This window comes from Gossypium hirsutum, chromosome D04 (genome assembly GCF_007990345.1).
Source record: "Gossypium hirsutum isolate 1008001.06 chromosome D04, Gossypium_hirsutum_v2.1, whole genome shotgun sequence".
Lineage (NCBI taxonomy): Eukaryota > Viridiplantae > Streptophyta > Magnoliopsida > Malvales > Malvaceae > Gossypium > Gossypium hirsutum.
In genome coordinates this window covers 41,138,306-41,154,984 of record NC_053440.1, presented here as the reverse complement: position 1 = coordinate 41,154,984, position 16,679 = coordinate 41,138,306, and the positions used below count along the sequence as shown (strand labels likewise).

The 16,679-nt window shown below is 35.1% G+C and overlaps 1 protein-coding gene across 4 annotated transcripts; it reads left to right on the top strand.

Moving 5' to 3' along the window:
* Positions 1–1,503: 1,503 nt before the first annotated feature.
* LOC107899476 (S-adenosylmethionine synthase 3) lies at positions 1,504–3,768 on the top strand. 4 transcript variants are annotated; one of them, XM_016825199.2, is made up of 2 exons: positions 1,504–1,690; positions 2,392–3,768. In XM_016825199.2, the coding sequence occupies exon 2, from the start codon at positions 2,432–2,434 to the stop codon at positions 3,602–3,604; it is 1,173 nt and encodes a 390-aa protein (XP_016680688.1). In that variant the 5' UTR covers positions 1,504–1,690; positions 2,392–2,431; the 3' UTR covers positions 3,605–3,768. The 4 variants fall into 4 exon arrangements, with proteins under 4 accessions (XP_016680688.1, XP_016680686.1, XP_016680689.1 ...); XM_016825197.2 differs by having other exon boundaries at positions 1,534–1,690; positions 2,427–3,768; XM_016825200.2 differs by having other exon boundaries at positions 1,546–1,690; positions 2,406–3,768.
* The last annotated feature ends 12,911 nt before the right edge of the window (positions 3,769–16,679 follow it).

Sequence of the window (16,679 nt, the reverse complement as noted above, 5' to 3'; positions counted from 1 at the left end):
CTAACTTTAGGTAATATTAAATGAAGTTCCCCATTCAACATCAACAAAATGAAGGCTAAATTTGTTCAGAATATTCACTAGCAACCAATTCTCAAAAGGAAGAGAAAATAACCTATTAAGGTATTTCCATTGAAATGAAAATGCATAGGATATGTTTACATTTTGGTGTAAATTCTTGTAGGTATCAATTTCACTGATACATTTGGTCTATTGGTTTGTACCGATACGTTTCAGCTTGTAATGCTCGTATTAGATCATACAATATTTTAAAATTTTAAACTATTTTTTATTTTTTATCTTAATTATTTTTATAATTACATTAAAAAATAAAATATAATAATTTAATTAAGTTGTTGAACATAATTAATAATTTTAAAATTAATATTTTCATATAAATATATTTATATGTTTATAATTGAAATATGTTTACATGTACAAAAGAAATATTAAAAATACTAATAAACATGAAATGATACATCGAAATATAAAAATACAAATATGTAATTGTATCAAAACAAAAAAACCATATGTCCATCTATATGTTAGGAGAGTTGCTCTCCTAAGATAATTTTTTTTTTAAAAAAAACTCCTAAGATAATTTTTAAAAATAAAAAATCAATCTTATTCTTATACAATTTTTTTTAACTTTATCAATAACCATTAATTTATTTTTTTTAAAAACCACTTATATAATGAATGTTTAATAGGTAGTCTTATTAGAAAATTTTAAAGAGAGTAAATAATGATAAAATTATTTGAATGAGATGACGTTATCTTAATTAACTAACATCAATTTATAGAATTATGCTTTGTTAATTTTTAAATATAATTATGCATTATTAATATATTTAAATATATCAAGTTTAAAAAAATCATTTTAATCATTCATTTAATTTTTCGCTTATTTTAATCTTTAAACTTGCTTTGTTTGTCAAATTATCCTAAAATGAAGAGAAAGTTAACGTTAACTTTTGTGACATGACATTCAAATAGATTGTCGCTTGAATGTCACATTAGTAATTAATTGATTATTTAATATATTTAAAAATTCATGAAAAAATATTTTAAAATATTTAAAATTATTTAAAAATTATAAAAATTATTTAAAAATATAATTAATTGCTAATGTGGACTACATGTGGATGCCACATCAGTAAAATTAATAAACGTTAACTTTTCCATCTATTTTGAGATAATTTGATAAGCAACGTAAGTTAAAGAGTTGAAAGAAGCAAAAAATTAAATAAAGGGTTAAAATAATTTACCTTATAAAGTTAGAGGATCAAACAAGAATTATCCCTAAATTTAATGCAACTTCTTTTACTTGTAAAGGATTGATATAATTGGACCCAACATCAACGTGAAAGAGAACTTGAATGTACAAAATATTGATACAAGATCCAATCTCTGCCCTCCAATTTCGTCGTCCAGAAATAGTCAAATTTTAAAGGGTCAAGATTGTTTGAAAAAATTTGTGACGAGAAGCAGGAGATAATACAATATGGGGGTGGAGAAAAGCAGGGGAAGAGCCAAACACCGAAAAGGGCGGGGAATCGCGAGTGATTAAGAGCGAATCAAACGATTCGTCTTTCAGTCCTATAAATAATATCCCATTTCTCCCTTCACTTCAATTCCCTCTCCTCTCTTCCTCTTTCCATTTTCAATCTCTTCTTTCAGATCTCATTGAAAGGTACCGCTCCCTTTCCTTTCTCTCTTTCTTTTTCCTTCACAATAAAATGCTTTGAACAGATCGATTTGAATATTATCATGATTTCCTTTTTTTATTATAAATGGAAGTGGGATTCATTTCGTTTGAGAATGAGCTTTTTTTTCTTTAATAATTAAACTCTTGATTCTGTTTTTGTTCATCAGATTTGTGAAATTAAGGATAATATTTGGTTCATCTATAAAAGTTGTAGCTTTCGAATGCTACTGATCTCTCTATGTTTTGTTATGTCCATAAATTGCTCGATTTCATAAATCCCTAGGTAACTAATGTTGAATTGTTCTTTTTGGTTGCTTTGCTCCCCCCCCCCCAACCTAAAAACAAGAATGTAATTTGGATGCAAAAGTTGATTATATGTTGAAATAAATTGTATTTTTTTTTTGTTTCGTGAATAATAATCATTTTTATTGTCTTTGTAGTTTAATTGTATATTTAATCTTTTACTCTAACATGAAAATAAAATTTATTCTCAGAAACTTTTGATAATGTAGAAAGCAAGTATATTTACAATGAAATAATGCTTTAATTTGTCATAGAGTGAAATTTTGAAGTTGAATTCAAGTCTGATGAGGATATTTGCTTCTTTTTTTAGATTTTATTACCATAAGACTTTGAGGTGTGGTCTGTTAAATTTGTTGTTTTTCAACTAAAATTTTCACTTTAAGGAGCATTAATTTAGTGCCTTATGATGTGGTCAAAGTCGATATGGACACCTTCCTATTCACTTCCGAATCTGTCAATGAAGGCCACCCCGACAAGATTTGCGACCAGGTTTCAGATGCTATTCTTGATGCATGCCTAGAACAAGACCCAGAAAGCAAAGTAGCTTGTGAAACTTGTACCAAGACAAACATGGTTATGGTCTTTGGCGAGATCACAACCAAGGCTAAAGTTGACTATGAGAAAATCGTTCGTGATACTTGCAGAGGTATAGGGTTCATATCAGCTGATGTTGGCCTTGATGCTGACAACTGCAAAGTTCTAGTTAACATTGAGCAACAGAGCCCTGATATTGCTCAAGGAGTTCATGGTCACCTCACCAAGAAGCCTGAGGAAATTGGGGCTGGTGACCAGGGTCACATGTTCGGTTATGCCACTGATGAAACCCCTGAGTTTATGCCTCTAACCCATGTGCTTGCAACCAAGCTCGGCGCCAGGCTCACTGAAGTGAGGAAGAACAAGACATGCCCATGGTTGAGGCCTGACGGTAAAACCCAAGTGACTGTTGAGTATCTTAATGAGGGTGGAGCCATGGTCCCCATTCGTGTTCACACAATTCTCATTTCAACCCAACATGATGAGACTGTCACCAATGAGAAGATCCATGCAGATTTGAAAGAACATGTTATTAAGCCTGTTATTCCTGCGAAGTATCTCGATGACAAAACCATTTTCCATCTCAACCCATCTGGTAGGTTTGTAATCGGTGGACCACATGGAGATGCAGGACTCACTGGCCGAAAGATAATTATTGATACCTATGGTGGGTGGGGTGCTCATGGTGGAGGTGCCTTCTCTGGAAAGGATCCTACAAAGGTGGACCGTAGTGGTGCATACATTGTTAGGCAAGCAGCAAAGAGTGTTGTGGCCTCAGGACTTGCACGCCGCTGTATCGTGCAAGTATCCTATGCAATCGGTGTGCCTGAACCATTGTCGGTATTCGTTGACACATACAAGACAGGCAAGATCCCAGACAAGGATATATTGCAATTGATTAAGGAGAGCTTTGACTTCAGGCCAGGGATGATCTCTATCAATCTTGATTTGAAGAGGGGAGGCAAATTTAGGTACCAAAAGACTGCTGCTTACGGTCATTTTGGACGTGATGACAAAGATTTCACTTGGGAGATTGTCAAGCCTCTTAAACCAAAGGCCTAGCTTGGTTTGGTTACATTAAAATTTCAGCAAATGGTTACTATTGTAGCCATGATTCTGGTATACAGCAGAAGAATAAAAAAAACATGTGATTTTTATTTTTTTAAATCTTTACTACTATTATATTCAAATTTTTTTCTATTAATGAAAGAACATCATTTGTGCTATAATATGCTTTTGCGCCATTACAGCCATCTCTATTTGTTCCCATTTTCTCAAAGGAATAAATGTAATGCAAGGGTAACGAGTGTTTAATGACATTCACCAATATCAGAGCATACACGAAAGATAGTTTTGGAACTGAACTGGTTGCTCTACTGCGAGCAAAGTTAATTGAGTTAAATACCCATAATCATTATGTCAATTGCTTGCCTATTTTGGAACTACTCATTTCCAAAATTCGCATGCTCTGCTCTGTCAAGCAAACATTTCCTAAAATAGCTTGTCTGCGTAATGATGAGGAAACCCGGAAAATGCTGTATTTAGAGGACTTCATGACATATAGTTTTAAAAGTTCAAAAAAAAAAGTTTTAAGTGGAGTTAGTTATATATATATATATGAAATATAACTTTTTTATACAAAGTTTGAGCGTAGAATTGTTCAAATAGCGTCTATTTTTACCTGAATGTTTCATCAGAGTTTTTTATTTGTCAAAATAAAGAGCTCTATATATTTTATTGTTGATTGTAATGTACAAAATATATTATCTAACTTCTAACAATAAAAGTTTAATCCCAGCTATGTGTTCCTTACAAAGAATTTGGATTGATATCGAATAATTGGTTATTTTACTTATCTAACCCAAAAAATTTAATATTTACAAAAATAACATTTGGTTCAAAAATATTCACCAAAATTACTTGATATGAACAGTAAATTTAGGTTTTGGGAACCCAATGGCCGGCATCACCTTGTGTTTTGGCCTCATCATTACCTAATGATTGTGTCAGGTTTTCAAAAAAATAATTTTTTTGAGTTTGGGACATGAATGGCCGGCACCAGGGCATTTTTTTAAATCGTATCATATTGGTATGCAAAAATACCAGTATTTAAAAAAAAACTGGTTTTGGCCATGTAATAGCCGGCACCAGAATCATTTAAAAAAAATTGGGTGCTGGCCAGTAGATGACCGGCACCAAGTACATTTTTCGGGTCCCAATGCACTTTTTTTTTTACTTTGGGACACTGATCGCCGGTACAGTGTCATTTAAAAAAAGATTTGGATGCTGGCCAGTAGATGGCCGACACAAAGTACATTTTTCGGGTCCCAATGCACTTTTTTTTACTTTGGGACACTGATGGCCGGCACCAACTTTATCAGATTAAATTTTTATTATTATTTTGGAACACTGATTGCTAGCACTAAGTATTAAAAAATTAGTTTTCTTAATTTTGGGAATTAGATGACCGTAACCTCCCCTCACTCTGTATATAGGGGGTGGTTTGGGTTCTGATAGTGTAAATGGATGAGAAATTTTTTTTTGAGAGAGCCATCAAAATGAGAGTGTTTTGTAGTGTATCATCAAATGACTTTTTTTGTAGTGGATTGCAGATGGGAGTTTTTTGTAGTGTACAACCAAATTTCGGGGTTAAATTATATACTGTCATGTTTTAACGGAATTGAATAATATATTGTCCCGTCAACCGTAAAGGTTATGCCATTAAGGGTAGGATGATTTTTTGCGCCATAGATGGCTAACCGAGATGTCCAACGCAGATGGACATTATCTATGGTGCAAGAGCGTTTATTCCGCAACTTATAAGTGGGGTACTGATGAAACGTAGACCTGATTTAAGTAAAAGACGACTAATTGTGAAGAAACTACTATTCAAAATAATTGTATTATTTCTTTAGAATGTTTGTATTTTTTTATATATGTAAATTTAATGTAGTTGTTTAGGGTTTAAGGTTTAATTTTTATATTTTCGTGTATTAATTTCTTAGAATGTTTGTATTTTTTTTGTATCTGTAAATTTAATTTAGTCTGTATTATATGTAGTTTGAATTTAAAATTTTCATGTATTAATTTTACCCATTTGTTTGTAGTTTGTTGGGTGTTTAAATTTAATTTAGTCTGTGTTATATATAGTTTGAATTTAAAATTTTCGTGCTCTAATTTTACCCATCTGTTTGTAGTTTGTTGGGTGTTTAAATTTAATTTAGTCTGTGTTATATATAGTTTAAATTTAAAATTTTCGTGCTCTAATTTTACCCATCCGTTTGTAGTTTGTTGGGGGTTTAAATTTAATTTAGTCCGTATTATATGTAGTTTGAATTTAAAATTTTCGTGTATTAATTTTACCCATCTGTTTGTAGTTTGTTGGGTGTTTAAATTTAATTTAGTGCGTATTATTTTTGTTTTAATTTTATATTTTTGTGTATTAATATTCCAGAATGTTTGTATTTTATTGTATCTGTAAATTTAATTTGTTGTGTACTATTACTTATTCGAATTATATATTTTATTATTAAATATTTCAAAGTCATTTATTCAAAAAAATAATTATTTTAGAGAAATTAAATTAATATTAAAAAACATAATAATTACAAAATAAAGTAAATATTTACAGATAAAAATCAAAATTGGCATGATCTTGGCGACGTCCTTGGCGCTAGCGTGTAACTGTCCGGCTGCCTCCATCGGCAATGCCATGCACCTTGCTAAGGCGTTTCATAGTTGCTCGGTCCGGCCTCTAGTGTCTCGTCCGGTATACTTAGAAAAGTAAAATAATCATATACACCATAATCGGGAGTTAAGGGGTATTGCGTGACCGAAGGTGCCGATGGAAAAATATCCTCAATAGTAGGTGTACGTGCTTCCTGATCGATCTCCAAGTGGTATGAGGACGATCCAGACCGTATCGAATGTTGAGGCTCGAGGTCGTCACTAAAAATATCCTCGAACAATGGAGGAAATTGAGGCTCGGGCTCGAGCTCCAGGTGGTATGATGACGAGCCAGATGCTTCATATTAGGGCTTAGGGTCAGGGTTCGAAGCAGAATCGATTTCGGAGTTCCCGAATGGAGGAACTCAGTTACAGCGCGGTCGTGCGTTCTTTTGTTGCCATCGGGAAGATTCCAGTTGCGCGTCTTCCTGGATTAGCATATAACGACCTTGGAATATAAATGGCTTCCCGTGTGCCATATACCATTATGCGTACTCACGCATAAGAGAGAACCCTCCCTCTAAGACATACAAGAGAGGGTGTTTCGAATGTCGATCATTCCACAGAAAGATATACGGTTTATTTTTTCTGCCCAATTTAAAGCGTCCCGACTTGAACCCTTTTTGTCCATTCCGTGGACTTTTTTGATATCGACAGGAGGGTTCGGGATAGGTTGTGCACAACCGAACTGCCTTAATACCCGACTCTATCGTGCCACTCTACCATAATGAAATGAATCAATAGAACATTTGACGCGAACAGCTGTTGTTGCTCTGTAACCCATGATGGTATGAGCACCGCGATCCTTTCCTCGACATATGGCATCCATAGAAAGTGCATAATATAGACAACACGTTATTAGTTAAATTTTTTGTGCAAATATTGTATTTAAAAAAGAAATATTCGGAAGCGTATTTTACGCCATCCCATGAATGAGCCTCAATCATCATACAGTACACAGGTACGATGAACGATCGCCCGATTCCCGGTACAGTTGCCCATCTAAAAAAAAGAATAAATTATCAGATTATTTTTTCCATGCAAAAATGAGTATACTATACTATACAATTAAAAAAACAAATGGCAAGATTAAACTATATATTTACCTGTTCACGAGTGGCCACACATACGGTTGGTGGTTCACTAATGCCAGAAATGGCATTAGGTATAATGCCCAAGACTATAGTAAAAGGCAGCAACTGCCCATTGTTTTCGTAGACAGCTTTTTCGCTCGACAAAGCTTGCAGTATAAGCATACCAATACTGCAGAGCCCCAACTAAATCTTCCGACAAGCTCAAGATCCTCTAATAAGGGGAGATACATAATGTAGACTTTATTTTGATTGACATCCGCAACAGTATCCCACATATAAGTTGCAGAATGAATGCTCTTGTAGCGTAGATAATGTCCATCTGCGTTGGACTGCTCGAAAGATGATGGAAGTTTTCTTTTAACCAGGTAAATTTAATACTGGTTAATCGTCATTCCTCATCGTTGGGGGGCACTCTTCCAAGTAACCACTCGCAAGTGCCCCATGGATCGAGCACTTTTCCAAGCCCGGTCACTGCTTCACCGTTTATAGACAACCCCAGTTGGACTGCTACGTCTTGTAGTGTAATAGTTACCTCCCCACACGAGAGGTGGAACGTATGTGTCTCCGGGCGTCATCTTTCAACTAAGATCGATATTAAATCGGCCCGCAGCTCAGATATCTGAATGTACGCGGCTACCCCAAAACTCGCGGCGTTTAAATACGGCAAAACTCTTCGATTGGGAAAATAATAGGGATCATGCAACCGGGGTCTCACAATTCGGTACTGATCTTGCATTTATATTAAATATAGAATGTTATATTTCTCGTTTAAAAAAGAATTTAAATGAATATTTAAAATTAAACGGGACATTTTTCTTCTCGTTTACCTTATTCACATTTTTAGCAATGTGGTTGTTGTCATTTAAAAGAGTATTAGGATTAGGATCCATCGAGTGATCGGCGGTGGTCCCCCACTATGGTCCATCGAGTTTTGGGTTGAAGTACCCCATTTATAGTGGGGGACCATAGTGGCTAAGCAAAGGTAAAATTGGGAAAAAAAACTTGTTTGAGCCATTGACCTGTTAGGTCACGTCGCACCAAGCCTAGCCTGCTAGTGCCGGCCAATGGAAGGCTGAAATGGCTTGGTGCCGGCTAATTCCTGGCCATTGTTGACTGGCCTGACGCTAACGCGGGCCTGACACAGGCCCTGACCCGTCATTTCAACTTTTTTTTCATTTCCATTTCCATTTCCATTTCCATTTCATTTAAATGATCTTTTTTTCCATTTAAATTTAATTTTTTCTCATTTCAATCTTTCTTTTCATATTAATAACAAGTAGCTCAGATTTTTTTTTTCATTTTAGTTTTTTTTTTCATTTCAATTTATAACTTATTTTCATTTAAGCTTTCATTCCATTTCATAATCATTACAAATTCATTTCATTTCATATTCATTTAACATTTCATTTCATATTCATTACAAATTACATTTCATTAATTGTTTTCCATTTAAAATTTTTTTCCTGATATAAAAAAAATATCATATTAATCACAAGTAGTCTCATTTCAATTTATTTTTTTTCAATTCAATTTTTTTTTCAATTCATTTCATATTTTTTCATATTAATTAGAAGTATTCTCAATTACATTTTATTTACAGTTTTTCATATTTTATTTAAATTTTTTCTCAATTTAAATATCATTCCATTTCAAAATTTTAAATTTCATTTAAATTCAAAAATTTTCTCATTTCATTTTTTTTGGGTTTTTTTTAAGCTTGACCTATAGAGTCACATCGTAGCAGGCCTGGTGCCTACTAGGCCGTCTGTTGGTCCCGGCCACTAAAAGCCCATTTGCCAGGCCTACCGCAAGCCTGACACAGGCTTGACCCGTCCTTTCAACTTTTTTTTCATTTCATTTCCATTTCATTTAAATTATCTTTTTTTTCCATTTAAATTTAATTTTTTTCTCATTTCATTTAAATTATCTTTTTTCCATTTTAATTTACGTCTTTTTCATAGTAACTTTTCTCTCATTGTAATTAATTTCATTTCAATTTATACTTTATTTTCATTTCATATTCATTCACTTTATTCACTTTTTAATTAAAAACTTAAATTTAATTTATATATTTCATCTTTTTTCCTCATGTCAGGCCCAGGTAAGCGGGCTTCAGCTTGGTGCTGACTAATGTAAGGCCATCTGTGGCAGGCTTAGTGCCAGCAATGTAAGACCATCTCTGGCAGGCCTTGGTGCCGGCATTAAAAGACCTTTTTGGCAGGTCACCTTAAATTAATCTTTTTTTCCTTCTTTAATTTTTATTAAATTTGAATTTCATTTCATTTCATTCCCTATTTTAATTTCATTTTCATTTCACTTTTTACTTTATTTGATTTTCAGTTGAATTAATATATATAATGTGTTTTAAAATAAATATGTATGTATATTGTATTATAATTTAATGTGTTTTAAAATAAACATGTATGTATATTGTATTATAATTTAATGTGCTTTAATTCAAATATGTATGTATATTGTATTATAATTTAATGTGTTTTAAATTAAATATACATGTATATTGTATTATAATTTAATGTGTTTTAAATTAAATATGCATGTATATTGTATTATAATTTAACGTGTTTTAAATTAGGAATAAGAAAAAATATGTATTAATTATTAATCATTTGTATAATTTTTCATATTTTTATAATGTTTTTACAAGAACATGCGCTCAATAATACATCAGTTGTCATTTTCGAGTCTGGCATTACGAGACGATTGACAGGAAATATAGACACAATGTGGGCAAGTTGATCAGTTGTGTCCGGATGTTCGACACACAGTGCACAGTTTGGGTTCACCCGTCTCCCTGACTACCATGTCATTTCGAATTCTCGTCGATTGTGGTCGACCTTTAAGATGTCTACGGAGACTACAGTCAAGCATCATCTCGAAAGCAGGCGGTGGAACTTCCCAGTTTGAAATATCGAGGATTACAGGAAATTCGTTCCCCCATATACACAATGTAGATTTCGTCTATGAATTGTTCAACATTTAAGTTTGCTCTCGCACACGCTGCATGAACATGCGCACACGGATATCAGAGAGTCTGAAATATCCCGCACTCGTAGCGCCTGTTTCGCAGATCAACTACGTACGACCTAGGTGGAAGACCCGAGCGACGGCCAATGTACTCTTGAACTCAGAAAGTCTCCAAGTCAAGCGAATACAATTTTGCGTTCATTGTTTGCGCCCTTCAACTATTTACCGCCATGGCCTTTCGGACGGTCTCAACGTACACGTGCCCGACCTTGATCTGCTTAGCTTGTCTCAACCCCATCCTAGGCATCAATGTGGCCAACCTATAGAATGTTGCTGAGAAAATAGCAGAAATCGGTAGATGACGTGTGCGCCTCAATACATAGTTGACAGTCTCTACTAGGTTGGTCGTCATCTGCCCATATCGAAACCCCTCGTCATAACTTTGAGTCTATTGCCAGTTCTCCATGCTACCCAACCATGTCCGGAGATCTATTGGTAAAGATGGCATCTGAGATTCAAGCCTCGTGAACTTCTGCCTGAATCTTCGCGGTTCTCACTCATGAGTTGCATATGCAATTTGGAATCAGTATTTTAAAAACTTACAGGCTGAAAAAATTTGAAAAGGAATTTTTGAAATAAATACGCCCAATATTTTTTACCAATGATCTTTATTCTTATAATCTCTGTGGAAGTTTACCGCGATATGTCGGATGCAATAAATAGATCTCCACAGAACCTCCGATCGCCTTATCGTAGCAAGTAATCCTTTCAATCTATCTGATATAAAGCAAATGTTGTCTTCTCTGACAATGTCCCTCCGCAGATTTCTGAGGAAAATTTCTCAAGACTCGAAGCACTCACACTCCACGATGGCGAAAGCGGTTGAAAGTACATTTCGGTTGCCATCTTGTGCAACAACAATCAGGAGTATTGCATGTATTTTTCGTACAACCAGGTCCCATCCACCTGCACCATTAGCTTACAATGAGGGAAGGCCCTAACACACGGCTCGAACATACAAAAAAATTGGTGAAAAACTTATTTCCCCAGTTGTATCTCCCCATTCGGGCCTTTATATGGTAGTGTTTACAAATTAGTCATTGTCTCGGGCACATACTCACACATCCCAGCTATCCACCATTGAAGCTCGTTGTATGACGCATCCCAGTCACCATACAACTCTTGCATCGCTATTTGCGTTGCCCACCATGCCTTTCGGTATGTCACTTTATATTTGAATCGAGCTTGCTGGTCCGTAATAATGACCGACACCTGAATGGTGGGCGACTCTTTCACCAAAGGGATGATGCAGTTGCATATAGTTTTTGCATCTAGCTTTCAATGGTCTAGTAACATATGAGCAGACGTGCATGTGTGTAGACCTTCTAGTTTCCTTATCATCCACATTTGTTTCTGCTGCATTAACGCGGCTCGAGCACTCTAGTTACACCCACTTGAGGCTTTCCAACATTCTCCTACGTACAAAGACTGCGTTGACTTCATTACTTTATAATTCACACCTAACTTCAAGCTAAGTTGTTTTATAGCATGTAAACAGTCTTTCTTGTTATCAAATTATTGTCCCACGAACAACTCTTCATCGTCGAATTCATTATCAAGAGGTGAGCTGGCACAATGTTTGTATATTTTGGGAACTGGCGTGCAAGAGCCGCATCAAGATTCACGTCGGTCATGAAGGACCCTAGGTTATTTCTTATAACTATACTAGGGCCCGTGTTCCTGATCGAATAGGGGTTTGCATTTTCACCCTCCATCGGGCCTTCTTCGTCTATGTCTTCAAGGATGTCATCCAAATCAGGGTCACTAAAATCATTGTTAGGATCATGGTGGGACTGATCACCATTATCAGACCCTTCATCACCATCTTCTATGGTGACCAACACCTCTAGATGGATTTCTAGACGAGTACACGAGTTTGGGATGTTATACGAACATCGACCGATGTTTAGATTTTTGGGAGTTGGCATTAACCGTCCACAACCCGACTGATCTTCCCAGGAGACATTAAGATCAAAATCAATTCCAATACGCTGGCTTGTTGGAATTATAACTTGAATAGATCTGGTTCAGCTATCTCCGCGAACAACTCAATCGGGCTGGGATTTTCAATATCGGGGGGCAATAAATTGCTATTATTGTCCCTAGATCATCATCATCTTCAAGCTTCATTTTTGATAACTTGAGCGGACCTGTTGAAACCAAAAATTTGTAAAACAGTCTCAACATTTGCTTTCCGCAACGGGTTGCTATCTTTGTACTGATTTTTCGTTTTAAATCCGCCAACGAAACACGCTTGTTAAATCTCATTCCTATTTTTTTCGACTTTGAAATATACAGCCTTCTTCAGTTGTATTTATCATTTCTCCATTGAAATGAACATAAACAAACAAAATCTGGGAACTCATCTTAAAAAATTTTTGCTTCATTCTCAACAAAGAAAAAACTGATATTTTCAATCTTGATTTTCAACTAATAAAGCAAACAAAAACTCAAATGGAAGACAAAACACCTATATATATCTGATAAATTTGGTGCAGGCCATCTGATTCCCAAAATTAAGAAAACTAATATTTTAATACTTGGTGTCGGCCATCAATGTTCCAAAATAAAAAATAATTTATTTAACCTGATAAAGTTGGTGCTGGTCATTGGTGTCCCAAAAACAAAAACAAAAATTCGATACCTAAAAAAGGTGGTGCCGGCCATTAGTGTCCCAAAGTAAAAAAATGCCTGGGGACCTGAAAAATGTACTTAGTGTCGACCATCTACTGGCCAGTACCCAAATTTTTTTTTAAATGACGCTGGTGCAGGCCATCAGTGTCCCAAAGTAAAAAAAATTGCATTGGGACCCGAAAAATGTACTTGGTTCCGGTCATTTATTGTCCTGCACCCAAAAAAAAAATTTAAATGACTCTAGTGCCGGCCATTACATGGCCAAAACCAAATTTTTTTTCAAATACTGGTATTTTTGTATACCAATGTGATACGATTTAAAAAAATACCCTGGTGCTGGCCATTCATGTCCCAAACTCAAAAAATTTATATTTTTTAAAGCCTGACATAATTATCAGGTAATGATGGGGCCAAAACACAAGGTGGTGCTGGTCATTGGGTTCCCAAAACCCAAATTTACTATTCATTTCAGGTTATTTTAGTGAATATTTTTGAACCAGGATCATTTTTATAAATATTAAATTTTTTTGGGTTAGATGAGTAAAATAGCCCGAGTGATTTCTTGAAATTGAAACTTGGGAGTCAGGCATGATCATTGTTATTATTTTTCTTTCTTTTATTCCTTGAACAAAAAGATGATTAGATGATGGAAAGTTGTAATTTGAAATAGTGATCATTTTTGTTAATTATAAAAATAATAAGATATTTTTTAAATTTAATGAATGAAAATTATTTTTATTTATTTTTTTAGGAAAAAGTATTATTATTTACTATTACTTTGTTTCCATTTGTATGTATTTTTGACAATATTAATTATGATAGTGGGCCAAAAATATAATTTTTATATATAAACTTTTTAATGATGATAATAATTAATTTCATGAAAAGTAATTTTAGTAATATAATGAAATTTGTGACACTTATGTTCCTTACTATTCTTCATGATTTCAGTGACTATATTTAAAAAAAAAAAAGTTATTGTGACAAAAAGATGATCATAGAAATTTTTGTGACGTTCCTATAACAAAAAAAAAAGATCACAAAAAAGATTGAGTGTTTGTGACAAAGTCACTCGTCACAAAAGAATGAAGTTTTTTTTTGAATGAAAGTTCGGTCACATTGATTAAAAGTAAAACAACCAGAACAAAAGTAAAAAAGCAGAAGCTAAACAAACTACCACAAAGAAGAAACTAAACAACCCACCCAACAGCAAACAGAGACAAATCCCCACAACAAAATCTAGCATTGAACAGACTTGTTTGAGCATAAAAAACAACGGGGGAACAACAATGAAACAAAAATCCCCACAACAAAAGCACCCAGAGACAAATCTAAGGTGGATCCACTAGCCTTCGATCTTCATCGACAGCAGCGACGACCAGTGCTGGGGCTTCTTCCAACCAAAAATGATCCTCCCCACGTAGTAACCATCCTGAGCCATTGCATACACAGCCCTGTTCCCCTATCGGGCGATGTACCTGAAGCGAGAGTCCCTAAAGAACTTTGAAACTTCCTTGGCTTCCCAGATGAGTGCACTTATCTTCGAAAGATCCTCCAGACTATCATTAATTTTATCAATGACTGACTTAGAGTCTCCATCTAACATCACCAACAGAAAGCCCATGTCATAAGCAAAACGGAGACCACAAACCACTGCAAGCGCTTCAGCAGCAAACACCGTTGACACTTGATTGGTAAGCCAACTACACGCTCCCAGTATTTGCCCATATTCATCTTTAGTGATAACCTCCAAACATACTTTCCTCTGTGCAAGGATACAACCATCATCAACATTGACCTTAACAACATTCACCGGTGAGAGGGACCAGTGAACAATAGTGGATGGAATCGATCGAAGAGCACTAGTAGCCAAAATAGCGAGCTCTGCGCAATAGCCACGGATGAAGACTACTAACTCCCCCACCCCCTGCTTTGTATCCTCATGCACTAACTTGTTCTGGGCATACCAGATAGCCCACAATGTAATTGCAATTTCTGTTCATTTAGACAGAGTAGTTTTCAAACATCCATGAAAGCCACTCATGGAAACCCATTTGGTTGTTGCTTATCGGGTTGACATATTGCAAAGTTACCCACATGTCTTTCACAAAAGCGTAAGGCATGATTCACATCCTCAACAGCTTGATTGCATCTAGGGCACTGGGGATCATTTGCGGTTCTCTGGCTATACAAACACAATTTTGTATGCAGAAAGGAGCTTAAAAAAATTCACATCGCAATCTCTATTTTCGGAGGGCATGAGAGCAGCCAAATCTGTTTAAATAACTTTTGGTCCAACGATTGTGAAATAGGAGGCCTGAGTAATAGACGATAGCCACTACGAACACTGTAAATACCCGAGCGTTTACCTCCCCAAACTACACAATCATCTTGGGGGAAAGTTGAGAGGAATACTTTTAATAAGCATGGCTTCATCAGCTAAGAAAACAGAGTCAATCAACCCCACATTCCATGCCATTTCATCAGGCAACATAAGATCCCAGACCTATCTAAGATGACTCACCTGAGTGGCTGAATCCTCTGAGGAACTGGACCTGGAAGCCAGTACTCATCCCAAAGAGAAATCCTCCTACCCGAACCCACTTTCCACCTTAGCCCTTTCTCTAAAAGTCTGCGAGCACTCCATATAATTCTCCATGCAAAAGACGAATTTAAGCCCAACTGTGCACTAAGAAACCCCAAATTTAGGTAATACTTTGCTTTAAAAATTTGCCCAACCAACGATATAGGTTGCATTAACAAGTGCCAACCCTGCTTCACCAACAAGGTAATATTAAATTCTGAAAGATCTCGAAAGCCTATCCCACGATCCCCTTACAACTCACATAGCGAAGACCACGTACACCAATGAATACCCCTCTTCTCAGTTGACTTTTGCCACCAAAACCTAGCCAGTATAGCTTCAAGTTCGTTGCAAAACGACCTAGGTAATAAGAAATATATCATTGCATACGTGGGCAAAGCTTGGAATAAAAACTTCCCTACCCCCTACCGAGAGAACATGTGTATTCCACGAGAGGATTCAACTTCAGACTCTATCTTTGAGGTTTGCAAAAGCTCATTTTTTATTTCTCCCCACTATACACGGTAATCCCAAATACTTCTCTAAATTAGCCACACAAGCTACTCCCAGAATGCGACCAATGTTTGACCGATTACCATCAACCACATTTTTTAACGATCCAAGTGTCAAAAAGTGTGGTTTCATTAATTAAATTTCGGATAGGTAATTTTGACAAAATAATGTTTAATTGGAGTTCAAGGACTAAATCACGTAAGTGAATAAAGTAAGATTTAGAAAGGAATTACAAATAGAATTGAATATCTAGGACTTATAAAATAAATAGACCATTATTCATAAGTTTTAATGACGGTCGGTTATGGTTTTGTAGTATATGTATTATATATTATATTATAATAATTAGTTATAATAATTTTTAAAGTAAAATAAAATTTAAGAAAACTAATAACCTTACTGCATAGAAAGAGAAAGAAATTTCTCTCCATTTCCTTGGCATTTCAAAGCATAGAAAGAAAAAGGGAGAACGCACGGTTGGGTTTCAAAATTTCAAGCTCAAAATTGGTATACTCAATTTAGTCATTTTCTCGTAATTTTT

What these genes read in the sequence shown, in the direction of transcription:
- LOC107899476 (XM_016825199.2), top strand. Translation starts at nt 2,432, where the DNA reads ATGGACACCTTCCTATTCACTTCCGAATCTGTCAATGAAGGCCACCCC.